Below are 15,325 nucleotides of genomic sequence, written 5' to 3'. Positions count from 1 at the left end.
ACACACATAAAATAATTTACAGAGATGCTGCTGGCAGTGTCTTAATACCTGTCTTTGTGTCTCACCCAGTAGCTCTGCTGCTAATAAAAATAAATAAATCTCAGTATTCCCACTTAAATAAAAGTGTACCCCCACTTGCAACACACTAATGTGTTTCACTCTCAGCAGTGTTTGTTCTGAGCAGGAATATACTCAGACTGGTTAAAAGGTTATATTGTATATTAGAGAATACACAGCAGCAATGCAAATCAAAAATTTCCACTCTCTGCTTCTATTAAAAATACACACAAATTTGGGGAGAACAAAAATATATGATAACCTGGCAAAAAAGCCATCAAAACCAGAAATGTCCCCCACAGTAAAAATCTGAGTGCTGTGACCTAATTTGCAAAAGTCTGTGGGTACTTTTTAAGTCAATCAGCTTTAGTTTAGTAGTGTGCCTGATGATTAAATATTCTGAGCCATGGTCTAAGGCAACACAATCACCACACAGATCAGAACTTGTTAGTCATGCTCAACACCCCTGCAACTCCAATGCCCAGGAAATAGAGCACTTGGAGAAAATCTTCCCATTTCAGTTGGAGCTGCTCACATCTGCAGGGTAACGTCCCAGAAAAAATGAAATTCTTAGTGAGAACTGCTCTGCAGACAAGAGGCAGCATTTAGGTTATGAATAGTCCATTCTACACAAGTCAAGTTTGCACTTACATTTTGCTCTTTATACACAAAGAGTTTATTCTTAAAGCATCAGAGCACTCTTGGCTTGAGCCATCTTTGCTTCAAAAGCTGTACACTGAAGAAGAACAACTCCAAAGCAAATGTCTTCAGAAAACGCTTTGTGAGGGTTGGGGGATATTTTTTTTCCTTCCTACAGTTAGTGTCCAAGGGGAGATAAGAGTGCAGGAAGGAAGAGACAGATGCATGAATGTGTACATACACAATCTATCTCCCAAAGCATGCATGCCTCTGGACAAAGAAAAATAAACTCCAGAACGTTTGAGGACTCTGCGTGGGAAATGCTGCAGAATGTGGTGTACTTTTCACCTCTGCAACCCTGAACAGGCACTACCAGAACATGAAAAATGTGTAACTGACTGCACCACTAAAATTAATATTCTAATTCCAATGTTGCTGTTTCATGCTGGTTTTTAACCATCAAGTAAGTGATTGCCAGAGTTGTACATTATAAAAATGTGAACAGATGGATGTGAGCACTGGCATCTGGCTGGTACCTTAATAATGGCACTGCACTGCAGATGGGAAAGTCACATTTCTGAGAGCCTGCAGAGCTCTTGTTCCTTGGGACAAGAGAAAACTTCATTGTTTTATGGGGTTTTTTTAGGTTTGGGGTTTTGGATTTTTTTAGGTAACAGAATAGAGCCTAACAGGCTCTGAGGAGAAGACACACAGAGACACACAGAACTAACAAACGGTGCTTAGGCTACGGCTGAGAGTGAGAATAGCAAATTGAGTCAATGTCCATCAAGCAAGCAGTGAGAACATGAAGGAATATTTAGCTACTTACCTTTTTTCTGCATTGCTGTTCTAAGGTCTTGCTTGCTTTGCTGTTGTTGGCCAGTAGCCACTTTCTCACTATCATCTTCATCATGGCTAGACTGTCCAACAGTGAGAATCTGCACTTGACTTCCTATCTTCTGAACATCATCTTGAAAAGCAGCTGGGCCATCAATCCCTGTCAGACAGCAGCAAGAGCCTTAGTTGTCTTTGTGTCAAGAAGTTACTGGAATGATAATTGCTCACTCACAAAAACAGCAGCTTTTCTAGGAATCACAGATTGGATCTTCACATTCAATAGTATTTCTAGACTTAAACAAGACTAAGATAGCCTCCAAGGCAAACATTTTACTTTCCACATACTATACTAGATAATCTGCAGGAGAGGATCAGGATTTCACTGGTGCCCTCCTCAGCCCAAAGCACACCTGCCCCATGTATCAAAACACTGAAAACTAAACAGCAAAGAAACACACTGGAGAGAACTGATCAAGAAAACACATAAAATATTTGTAAGGGCACAGAGGTGATCCAGAAACAGATGAACCTGAGTCCCAGGTTATGCCATATCCCCATATAAACAGCACTGCTGTCATTAAGTACTTTAAAGCTTCAAAAACCTGGAAAATTCACAAGTAGATCTGGCAGGGGCAGCATGTTAACAAGCCTAAATATACCTTTTGAGTTAGGAAAATCACCATACAGTTAATACATCAGAGATATTATATATTCCCTGAAACCTCCATCCTCTTGAGATGCTCAAATTCCAACCAGGCACAGTCCTGAGCAACCTGCTGTGAGCAAGGATAAGCAGAGCCCAGAGGCACCTCCCAGCCTCAGCCATGCTGTGATCCTGTGGCTCCTGAAAGAAACTGCTTACCTCCTTATGGCTGTAAATCACCTCAGAAGAGAGAAAAAGAAAATAAGGGATGGGGGGTGTTCTTATCACAAGCCAACTTCATTTTTGTTTCTTCAGGACAGCAAGGTAAAACGTCAGACTGCAAATGTGCTTCAGCTCTTGGTTAATACACAGAGCTGGAATATGTTACTAAATCAGCCATATAAAAATGCACTTCTGCATCTATAAAAACTGGCAATATTTTCAGGTATAGATATAATAAATAGCATGAGCTCTGTATTGCTGCTGTTGTGAATTTTTTTTTAATAAGCAAGCAACACTGTGGAGAGTTAGCAAGCACTACAAAGAGCCAATTCAGTAAAGGAATATGGTGCTTCTCACACCAAACAGAGCTGAATAAACCATGTGAGAAGGAGCTGCAGGGACTGGGATTTTTTTTTTGGACTGTGATGTGTAGCAGAAGTCTCCAAGAAATACCATTTCATCCTGCTTTGCCAGCAGCTGTCAACTTGCATTAAAAGACAGCTGGATTATACATTTAGCATGCTTAACTGTACTTTGCAATATCTGCTGTCACTGTCACTGCAATATGAAGCATAAGTGGAAAAAAGAGTGCTTCATATCCCCAGGAACAGCACTGGCTGTGCAACCACCCAGCAAGATGCAGTCTGACACCACAGAGGTGTTAAATTCACAGGGTGCAAGAACAGAAGGAATTATTGATTCATCTGCATTACACAGACCCTGGCAATTTCTGCACCAAGCCTGCAAATTCTGATTTACTTGCAGCAAAGCTAACAACAACAATGACAACTAACAGCAAATAAATAATCTCTCCATCCAACCTTGAAAGACTAGATAAACTCCATGGAAATGTCTCTGTGACCTTGCTAGGATGACAATTTCAGAAGCAGCTCTGCATGATACAGAATGAACAGTATCACATCTCCTTGCTGCAGGTACAATATGGTAGTGAACAGAGCTGCATTTTTCTTAAAATTTATCTATGAGAAACAGCACTGCAAAGGTGCTCTAGAACAGATAGGTAGCTGCTCAGATTCCCTGTGGTATTTTTAACAGCTTTACAATATTAACCATTATTATTAAAGTGGCTGCCTAAAGATAGGTTCTTACCTTAATACTCTGAATTTCAAAACTGCTAAGCATCCATGAGTTTAACAAAATGCCTCATGCATATCATATCTAGCCCCTTATTAAGCACTGGATGATACAAACCTAATTTTGAGAAGGCTTTTGAGAAGGAACAAAACACCTTAATTATTCCTCTTCAAAGCAGACACTGATCTGCAGCAAATGAAATGCCTTCGACAGCACTGGAGATTGCACTGAGGCTGCTTTTTTCAGATGCCTGCAGAACATCTGCACTCACATCCCATGCTGTCAAGAACATGGTGTATTATTAGGAGTCAGGACAAAGGATACACTGGCAGGTCACAGTTTTAGAGAAGAAAAATCAATTTCAGTATTCTGAAGAGTGCATCACTGGTAGAGTGTGTTATTAAACGTTAGGAATGGTTCCACTGGTGAACACATTTAAAGGAATGAAATACAGAGCAAGACAGAGAAGATTTTAAAAAGAAAAAAAAGGGAAAAAAAGGATCTCTGCTGCATTAGAACACTTTAGGTAGTTCATGGCAAATACAGCATTAACTACATTAACTATTTAATACTTGTGTGTCTGCATAATCTTTGTAGCTACACGTGCATGTGTAAAAAGGGGTTAAATGCAGGCATACATACACATTTTTCTCTATCACGAGGTATAAATGCATTTTTGTAAGCTATAGCTCAAAAGGCAGCTTTGCCACCACCTACTAAGTATCTGAACACATCTTCAAACACTTCCAAGCTTGTGCAACCATGATATTCACAGTGGATCTCTCCCCCTCTTTTTCATCCATTTCCCAGAAGATTGGTTATCCATGTAATAAAGAAACCACTCATCTATAGTTTCTGTGCTTAAGGACATGGTCAAAAGAGTCAAAGAAGCTGACTGAGTTGTGCCAAATAAGTTTTTATTGCTAGGCTCAGCATTTTTTACAGTGCTTCCCAAAAATCAGGTAGGGGAAAAGTCTGACAGAGACAGCCTTGAATACCTGCTAAGAAGAAAGGGGGATTTTTGAGAGGCAAATGTGAAGGAGGGCAGAGAGGAAAGAAGACTAGAACAGCAGTTCCTACAGAAAGGGCCTTTTGGTACACTTTGACATGATGAAAACCAGAGGTACCAAAAATGAAAACAAAGTAATAATGGGGAAAAAAGAAAAGCATCAGTAAATGAGCATTGCTAGCATTTATATCCTGCAATCTACTATTCATCCATGCCTGTATTCTCTTAGCACCTAAAATCTTCTAGACAATATTTATAAATAGGCAACACCAATCTGTTAAAAGCTGCTAATCTAAACTACTGAATGGCAAACAAGATTACGTATCAGGAAAGGCACACAGCATAGAAAACAAGTAATTCTGTCCCTGCTTTACAAATGAGGAGCTGCAGGACAGGGAAGTTCTTGTTCTCATTTTACAGAGCACTTAAGACACAAGTGATGTAGGAAGCTGGGCACAGTGCTCTCAGAGTAAGAATATGATTAAGCCCTTTGCAGACCAGACCTGGAGAGCTGACCAAGGCCAGGCAGGAGGCCTCTGGAACAGAACACTGTAAAAGAGAACACTGAGCATTTCCTGAGCTCAGTTACTGCTCTGACAAAGCAGTCACACCCACGTGGATATCACCCAAGGCTGTGGGTGCAAATGCTATTCAGGACCTCTGCAGAGCAGCTCTCCCTCCAGCTGAGGGACAGCAGCACAACCCTGCAAAGGATGACCTGCTCTGAGGTCAAGGACAGGGAATCCCAGGGAGATCTGACACCAGGACAAATAGTTCCCATCCTCTAGAGAACTTGGCTTAAAGAAAACCCTGCTGTCAACATTTTCTAAGCCATTTCCCATCATATTCCTGTTCTCATAGGGGCTGTGCATCCACTGATAGGGGTTCAAGCAACTGCAAAATCACAAAGGGATTTGTTTAGAGGAAAAGCGAACAAACAGATTTTTTTTTTTTTTTTTTTGAAAGGACATCTAGAAGTGATTTAGTCCAAACCTCCACTGGACTATTGCTAGCACCAGATCAGGACACTAAAAGCAAATACTTGAGCACTAAGCTCTGTAGTCAGTTTGATGAAATCTAAAACAGTAATCAGAAACTGTACATTCATAAATCTTTACCCTTAGGAGGTCAAAATTACTTCTTCACAATCAAGATCATGTGTTGCCAAAGCACAGCCTGAAAGGTGTGTCACATCTAGAAATAACAGGACTTTTCTTGGTGGAAATTCACTTGCTGTTCCTCTTACCCTTTTTATTTAGTGCCCAGGGAGGCTGAGATAAATCTGTTTTACATGAACTTCCCTCTCCCCATCAGAAAGGAAGTGCTACTACTTTCTAAGTGAGAAATGATGCTTCTTACCCAACAACTGCTGCTGCTTTGTGAGCCAGCCAGTGTTAAAGTAGCTGCTTGTTACACAGGAAAATGGGACAGGATGCACAAATCAAAACACCCAGACAGGTGTGAAAGAGAGAGAAGAAACATGGAAAAAGCCAACCAGACCAAAAAATGGGATAGCCACCCTGGCAGGAAAACTCTGTGTGTCACAGCAGCTCACCAGCTTCCTGGATCCCAGAAAGTCAGTACCACTTACATTTAAGGTACAGCAGAAGGGGAAAATTTCTGCAAAAGTATGGTTTGTTTTGATATTTTAAACACATCCAGGTTCCTCATTTCACTGAAATTTCCACTGAAAAAGAAGTCTTCATTTATGTTGCTCATGGCAGTTCAGAGCAGGGTTTTCCTAGAATGTGCTTACATGGTCTAATTGGAAGTTTTGGGAAGAAAAACCAAACCAAACCCAACTAACCACCAATAACTTTTCACAGAATGATTCCTGAATTTTCATATCAGATTTCACTTTGGATTAACTCCTGGCTTCTCGTGCTTTTCTGGGGTTTTTTAAACGTTCCATTTTATCTTCCTGATTTGCCCCATTCACTGCACACAGCCAAAAAATGCACTTTATCCTGTGTATTTATTAACTTCTTTGTAAACCTTTTCCCTTTCTTAGGGGGAAAACCCCACCAAACAAAGTAATGGCACCACTATGTACCTATAATACTTTCATGAATCTCTTTTTTTAAAGAATCATCAAGATATTTGACAGCTAAAGATGCTTTGGCTTTGTGGTATTTTTTATATATAGAAATATTTATTTATATTTGTAGGGTGCATACTTTTCATGGGTTGCTGCTGCAAATATTTTCATTAATTTGCATGATTTTTCTGTTGAACCACCTAGTGATGCTGTACACTGGTTCACTGCTATCCTGAATCACCCCAATCTGCCACAAATCCAACCAGAATTTGAGCCACTATCTCCATTTGAAAGAACCATTTTACATATGCATTTGTTACATCTGGGCTTCTTTTTCCCCCAGTACTAAATATTATGCCAAGCAATAAACTTTGAGACTGAAGCTTTCAGAAATACCAGTTTAATGAGCTAAGCTACTACAAAATGTCATCAATTTACTGCAGTTCCAGGCTCTGTCCCACAAAAATTATGGTTCTTTTTAAAAATAGGCACAGTGCACACTGTATACTGCCATTAAGAAATACCAGTAATAATCACAGATCTAGAAAAAATTGCTGAATGCCATGCTACCCATCACAGAATTACAAAGTGCCCTGACATGAGCAGTTAGCTACATTCCTTTTCCTATGCCAGTGTAACCTCATTAAACCTGATATTTCTCTCACGTTTGTCTTCAGCTCATTGTTCTGATCACAGCTTCATCACTCTCCAAGCCACTTAAAAAAGCATTACACATCTAAAACCAGAGTGCAGTCATTACACTACAGCTTCAACAGCTACTCATGTATAATTCAACAATTTTTTGCTCTGAATTAGCTTCTTATTCATGGGATCTGGTCTAAGTGCTCTTTTTTTCTTAAAAAACAAAGAGCTGGGCTATGCATAGAAAGGGAAGGTCCACTATAGCTAAATACTAACAAAAACCTTTAAAATGCTATTTCAGCATGTTAAGTGCACTTACCCCTCAGCATTCATCCTGCTCATTTACAGGACATACAAAGGTTACACTCAGAGTGGAGACAAACCTGAAGCAATTGCAAAGCTAAAAGCAGAACCTAAAATTTCCCAAGATTTGCTCTAATTACCAATTAACTCCCTCCAACAAAATCTCTTGTGCTAAAACATGGCATAAAACCACTTCCCCTTCATCATTTTCACAGATCTGAAGTCATTAGCAAATCATTCAATACTGTTATAAAAAAGTCTTTCCTTAAGATTCACATTTATTTTTAAAAGTAACTGAAAATTAATACAAGTTCCACTACAGGGCTCTGTTACCACTTGCATTTTCTTCATTCCTAAGTTCAAAATTAGCTATATCTGTAGTGGATTTATCAACAAAATCCCTCTGAAATTTTAAAGATGCATTTGGTTTACTTTTATATCCAATAAAAATATATTTTGCAGCTTTGATAAGGATGGAAGACTGGAAATCCACTCATAATCCTCCCAAGTTTACAACACTGTCAAAAGTAAACCAGATATTATTGCAAGGGTGAAATTATATATGAATGAACAGATAAATCCCAGAGTACAGAAAAAGCAGACAAGCTGGATGAGGTGCTATGTGTATGCTCTGAAAGTACTTTGACTGCTTTTTATTTGCTTCTAATCATCAGTATGAACTTCAAGAGAGGAGATACTCAGCATTTTCTTTGCTATGATTGATGTACAATTGATGAATAGCACCTCCACTCTCTGAAAACTTGGAACTGATGGGCAAATGCTGAAGGCCAGAGAAGAGCTCCCATGGTAGAGCAGGATGAGCAATAAGAATTGCAGCAGAGGCTGAGGAGTCTAGAGCTAAAAAATATTAGTTCCCAACACATGGAGCAGTGTCAGCATGCCAAAGTTCTCAGGCTACACAAAGTGACTTCACTTTTACTGACACAACTTGCTTTTATTAACACAGGCCAACGTTTGCCTGCTTGGGGGATTTTTCAGAAGACGAGTAAAATTATAACTGGCATGTGAGAAAAATACTAGGTGTTACCTGCTATGGGATAATAAAAAAACTGTGCAGCACAATATCTTCAGTTCTGAACACAGTACAGACACAGGCATGTCAAAAGAGGTATTATATGAGATAAAACAGAGCCTCAAGGCTCTGCCTTAACCATGATTTAAGTATTAGCTCACATAATGCTCCCTTCCAGGCTTTCTTTTAAACTAGCAAAAGAATTTTTACTCTTCAGCAAGACATACTTCAAAATAAAATCTGGCATTTGTATTACTAGGCTGGAATGTCATTACTTTTTACATTAAACTGGGAAACATCCACTTTCTGTTCATTCACTTTGCCAATAACTTTTACATTGAGTAAATTTTGCCTTTGACACGCACACCATCTTTTCTCAAATATATGAATAGCCTTTAGCTCAGTGTCAGGCTGTAAAGTCTGTATATCCTAGAGCTTCTCTTGCAGCCAGAACTGCAGACAGGGGATGCTGCAGATTCAAATCTCAAGAATTAAGCTGCAATATGCAAAGGATTTTACTAAGGTAGGCTCAAGTCCTGCAAAATCCCTACAGATAAACCTCAATACTTTGACCTCAATAATTAACCTTATTAGCCATTGCTATCTTTAAAGAGACTTGTCAAGGATATACACTACTTTCTCACTGAAGCAACAGTGGAGAAACTGTTGGGCATGCACAAGACTGGAACACAGTCCAAGCAGGATAGTGTTACAGTGGCTTTACTCAAGAACTGCAAATTATTTCATTTCATCAGTCATTCAGCACCAAATAAAAAGTAACTTATGTGGTACAACAGCCTCTCTTTTTCTGTGAAGGTACATATATACATATAAAATTTAAATACCAGTGAAGTAGCTCATCACTTCTTCCAGCTATCTCAAACTGCAAATCTAAGAGTGGCAATGTCATTTCTACCCCCCTTTTGTCATTACCAGTAGTGTACTTTTACATCTACCTAATTGCACACAAAGTCATTGCAAAAAATCTTTTATATAAGCACCTCCCATTGGTCAGCCAGATAAGACAAAGGAACAACCTGAAAAACCCCTCTGAGGATCTCATATCAGTTTTGTTGAATTGATTTTCAAAATGTCCCCTCAACCTCAAATTTTATAGTTTAAACCTCACTCATAGTCTGAACAGAAGCAGCTTCAATTTAGGGCTGCTTCTCCAAACAAGATTAGTTTCAGATAATCTGAAAAAGCACACCCTTGTAAGATGGTTGTCTTTTTTCACCACTGCAGGAAAATACCATCGTCTTTCCTTCAGAATTATCTTCCTCCTCTGCAATTTGAACAAGCACTCTCCTCTGGAAAAAGACTCCATTTACAAATTTTTCAACCCCAAGGCTGTACATGCCCAGACACAACCAAGTCACACACATTTTCCAACCTCAGAAAAACTTCAGGAAATTACTTTTAGTCCATTTTCAGGTTTTCAAATAAATTATATAAAAAAACAAGAGAGAGAGAATTGACAGCAAAATAATTAATTTAACATCTGACATGCAGCTGCATGCAGCTAACCTTTGTGTTTCCCTTTTTTCTCCTTTCTGGTGCTGCTACTCTGGCAGCTCGCAGCTGCTGCCTTGGTTTTTTTAGTTGGTTTCGGAGCTTGGGCGTCCACTACCACCTTTACATCTTCCTGTTCAGCCTCCTGCACTGCTTCAGAGATTCAGGGTACCCCACCAAAAAAAGAAAATAAACAGAGAGAGAAGAGAGAATCAGACAGATGAGAGAATGAATTGAGAACTTTGCAAAGGCATAAAAGAGAAAGCAAATATAGCAGAGCTTGGTAATTCAGACAATTCATGCAGTGAGCAGAGTCAAGTAAACCAGAATTTGCAAAGCTACAGTAAAAATCTGAAAGTGTTAGGTTAGCTGACATATATTTCCTTACATTTTTTTTCCTCACAATAATATATCAACTCCCAACTTTCAGTCCAAAAGTGACATCAGAATATCATTGTGTTACTGAGCTATTGTACTATTTTTCCTCATAGTAAAGCTCTGCCAGAATGATCATCAACAGTGACAGCAGGAAGGCAGAAAAATTTTATTTTGACTTTGCAGCATCCATGCTTAAAGCTACATCCTAACTCTCTAAACAAGGAATCATCTGAAGGTTTATTTCAAAGCACATCTTGCTCAACTGTGTAACACAGCATTATGAGTAGATTGGCCATGCATTTTATGGTGAAACTACACCCAAGCTGAATTTAAAACCTCTTCCTGCTTTGTAGCATACACCAATTAATTAATTCCTTGGAAGGACTCTCTACAAAATATGCATGACATAAACTGTGAATGTCAGCATAACTCATGCAGTGTTCCTGGTTTTCAAAGTAAAAAGAGGCTTTATCATTTTCCTAAAAGCACAACACACTTTCAGGTTAATATTTGAGTCTCTGAATGCAATTTAACACACAATGTAACTCTTTCCTCTGGCTAGACCAAACCTTGAAGTTAGGTAAATATCAGAACTGCCTTAGTGAAATGCATAAAGAAACTGTCAAACTTCCCCCCACAAGCTATAGGTGGGCACTAAGAAATTTTGGAGTTGGCTGCTGGTCACTGGTAAGTGCTAAGCCCCACTGGCTTCATGTGGTGACCATGGTTTCTCTCCCTGTCACATGGGAGAAGAAACCCAAAACTCAAGCACTTTCTTTAAAAGGATAAAAATTGTCCACTAAGGACCATTATGGGAAAGAACTGGTTGCCCTAAAATTACTTTAAAAATATCCAGACACATTTCTTAAATGTCTGAAAGACTAAATGATTCTCAGTGACGTGTGGACTGACACTATTCTCCCTCTGAAGGGGAAAATTCTCCCTAAGCTTCTGGTCTGTGAAGCAACTTTCCTCTTCAGCAAATCCTTCAAGTGCATAAATAGGAACAGAAACGCCAGGGAGATTCTCAGAGGAGAAAGATGGAACAGATTTAGTCATGTCTGTGTAGACTGCAGCTCCAAACCTGCTGCTACCCTCCCTAGCACAGCAATCTGTTTTGGGTAGCATTGCATTCACAACACAGCAGGCACCTGAGGCACTCCAGGAACACAAGCTCCTTTTTCTCACTGTGTGGAGGAAGGGTCCCTGTTCTACAGAGAATATACATAAAATTATTAGAGGAGAGTCCAAAGAAAAAGCTTGTCACTGCCCAATTTTCATGCCTTTGTTAAACACAGTATTTGTATCTCTGTCTCTCTTTAAAAACTAGGCTGAGCTCTTTTAACTGTTTTGAAGATGATAATCCATGTTATAATTAAATTCAGGACTTTACAAATGACCTATATGAAATGGCCAGGCAGTTCTCTAAATCATTTTAAATCTGGCTGTATTCATTAACTCAGCAGCACCATTTACTTGGTCCAAAGCAATGATCAATCAGCAAAGGATGAAACTTTTGGACATTATTAATTGCAAAGTGAAAGATACATCTTCTCTATCTTGCCAGCCATTCTTTGATCATACAAGTAAAGCCCTGAAGCTTTTTTAGTTACTTTTGCCTCAAAACTTCGAGCAAGAGGTGTCTGATTATAAGTTCAGTGATGGAGCTGCAAAGGACAGAGAAGGGAATATTTCCATTGCTTTACTCTGTGAGGCAGAGAACAGCATTTCAGCCCAGTAGCCATTCTGAGCATATACCTTGGCTGCTGCCTGTGGTAAATGGGCCTTTCAGACACAAGTTATGGAGCCTGCAAAGTAAGATTTAAATCACAGAGATAAATGACACTGTGCCTTGGTTCATAAAATGAATTGGCACAGAATGTCCTGTTTCTAAAGGATACATTTCTGAGCATTACCATTACATTTAAAGTATTACCTCTATAATAAATTCAAATTTAATCCCAACATTCCATGTCCACCACAAAACCATCTCATTCTTAGCTTTCAGCTACTTGGTAAATAGCAGACCTCAGCTAAGACTCACCCACTCACTTATGCTTTCTCTGGTGCTGTCTCTGCAGATGCCAAAGAAAGTTTTCTGCACAAATTCAGGGCATATCCTCGCATTTAGGCAAGCTCCTGTCAACAGACCTGCTAGGATTTGGATCCTTGCAGCCTGCAAACCCAAAGGGACAGGTCTGTGAGCTTCCCCTGCTCAGCTGGTCCAGCAGGCTTGGATGTGGAGCAAAGTAAAAAACCCTGTTTTCTGTTTCCAGTGCTTTCTCCTGCCCTGGAGAGCTGGAAGGAGAACCATTTCTAAACCCTGTGTACTCTCTCTGCAGCTGGTCATTAGCATGTGCAGCTTTGAACTCCTCCAACCAGCACTCCTTCCAGGCTGCCTTTGTGGAGATGAAGCAAGTCAGAGAGGCAGTGCTTATCCCCAGCCACGTTGTCAGGGGATCAAATGTCCTCCCCTCTGCCCTCCACTGCATCTTTGGATCATTATCTAACACACTGACAAGAACTGCCCTGCTCAGCAGGATGGAAACCTTGAGGTTAACTCTAGCCTGCATTCTCCACAGGCTCTAGACAGCCCCATAAAACAATTCACAGTTCCCTGCAAGAAAGCCTGAATAAGGAAAATGAGATAAACTGGCTCCCTAAATAATATTCACTGATACAACAATATTATTATCTCCTTCGATGGACATCAAAAAGTTAAAAACAATGATAGGCAGCACCAGAGGATAAATAAATTAAGAACCTTAAATGCAGATAAATGGGGATGAAATTTCAAAGACTATCACTCAAAAATGCATTAATTTCAGTATAACCAACCCTTCAGGCAGTTTTAAAAATCCCTACTGTCGCTACTATGACATTATCTTAAGCAGTAGGAGACTAGAAAATCTAGTCCTGATACTTCATATGCCCCACTCCAGATTATTAAAATCTTCACTTACAAAACCCAGAGATTTTCTTTTTCCATAAGAATTTACATTCAGACAAGAAAAACTGGAGGAGCAAGTAGCGAGTCAGTATTCCAAACAGAAAAATCCACTGGATGCTCAGACATGGTATTTCATTCTAGGTTGAACTTAACAAATTGTAAAAAAAATAGTTTTGAGATAAATGCCAAGCTTACAAATAAAACTACATTACTTCAATTTCAGTATTATTCATCCATGCTCATTACATCAAGTACTGACTACTAAACTCAATAGAGCATTAAAAAAAGTATTTTTAGGAATACAGAAGAAGCAAAGATTGCAATATTATTTCAGGATCTGAGATGAAAAGGAAAGAACAAAAAGACTGTTAACATAATACAGGTGGGTGTGGAAGAGCTTTGCCAAGGCAGACAAGGGCAGTGTCCCAGCTTAATTCAGAAAAGGGGGAAAAAAGAAAACTCTCCATGAACCAGTTCTGTGAAGGACAGACTACAGGGATAAAGCTACAATGCACAGTCAAATAAAAGGATGCAATTTGTAACCATGTGAGCAAACTATGATGCAGACAAATCAAGCTGTTTTTCAATTCTGTAAATTACCCATATATATTTATATGAGGGAATGAAAATGTGAAGCATGTCATTCCATCTGGCCCTCATGATGAGAAGTTCATACAGGAAATAAGTTTCAAAGTAGCATGAATGAAAATGCAGATTTCTTTTTGCCATTTGTATGACTGTATTTCTTGATATGAGTGCTTGCACACTCTTATCATCTTAGAGGAAGAAAAAAAATCTATGAATCATAACTTGCCCATCTCTATCATATAAAAATGCCATATGCTAAAAAAAGGTGCCTTTGATTAGTTCATTACATGAAGAATGAAGTCAATGAAAAATCACAAAAAGAAAAAACAATTCTAAAATTGTGCAGCCTGTCTGGAAAACACTTTAAGTAGAAAGAGGCTGAACCAGACAATGAAGTATGTGAGGGCAAATATAAGGCAAATACTGTACAAGGCAAACATTCATTCTATTTACCAACATAGTCTCAACAATACAAGTGAAACCCAGAACAAGTACCATGCAAAGAAAGATCAACTATAGTTCAGTCAGAGTGTACCTTAAAAAATCAATGTGAGTTTTCTTATTGTTGCCTGAGATGTCCTTGTGCTTCACTCTAAGAATGGCTTGTTGCTTTTCTTTGTAAAGTTCTAGCCTTAGTCAATCTTGCTGCTTATTTGGGCTGCTGTTTATTATTAGTTTATTTAATCAACTCATATTCTGACTAGGTCTAGTATTTCTACAATCATTTAAAAGACACTGGAGTCTATCAGAAATATTCTGAAGATGGACAAACCCATGATACTTTACAGTGCCATGAAATATTTCTATTAGTTTCACACAGACCACACACATAGTTAAATACAAGGACCTGAATTAGGACAAGGACTTTGGTGTGTTGGTTACTGTTTAATCACATGCAAAGATTTGATTCCTGCTTCAAAATGCTGATATTCAAAGGCATTACTCCTCCATCTAGTAACTTACAGTCAGATTCCAGATTCCCAAAACCTTATTGCCAATAAATTCCCTAAGGCTCCCTACAGTTTATGCCTCTAACAGTGATGCAAACCTGAAAGTTTATGCCTCTAACAGTGCTGCAAACCTGAAAATACTCAGGAGTGAAACAGGATGGGTTTTTTAGTGCTCCAAAAAACAAACCAATGTACCTGAGAACTTGGTGCTGCTTAAGAACATTATTAAAAGCTCACTAGTCTAAGAGCTCCTCAGAGAGAACAAGGGAAGGAATTAAATAAAAGATTCCTCTTGACCCCCACATACCTGCTGCTTAATCCTGGGGAGGGGGAAGGCAAAGGAAGCATATGAAATGGAGAGTTGATAGCAATGAACTGGGAAAGCAGACAACTAATAAGCAAAGCTAAAATGATTTATGAAAAACCTAT

At 39.0% G+C, this 15,325-nt stretch overlaps 1 protein-coding gene across 4 annotated transcripts in view; it reads right to left on the bottom strand.

The window, feature by feature from the left end:
- The window catches only part of TUB (TUB bipartite transcription factor), a 67,242-nt gene that overhangs the window by 17,633 nt on the left and 34,284 nt on the right, over positions 1 to 15,325 (bottom strand). For 2 of the 4 annotated variants that reach the window (XM_079308070.1, XM_079308069.1), the window contains exons 4-5: positions 10,046 to 10,180; positions 1,526 to 1,693 (exon numbers count right to left, since the gene is read on the bottom strand). In XM_079308070.1, the coding sequence (XP_079164196.1) occupies positions 1,526 to 1,693; positions 10,046 to 10,180 (303 nt within the window). The remainder of the gene's footprint in view (positions 1 to 1,525; positions 1,694 to 10,045; positions 10,181 to 15,325) is intronic. The other 2 variants (XM_079308071.1, XM_079308072.1) reach the window with 1 other exon arrangement.

Source organism: Erithacus rubecula (genome assembly GCF_903797595.1).
Source record: "Erithacus rubecula genome assembly, chromosome: 6".
Classification (NCBI taxonomy): domain Eukaryota; kingdom Metazoa; phylum Chordata; class Aves; order Passeriformes; family Muscicapidae; genus Erithacus; species Erithacus rubecula.
This window is presented reverse-complemented; position numbering and strand designations above follow the sequence as displayed.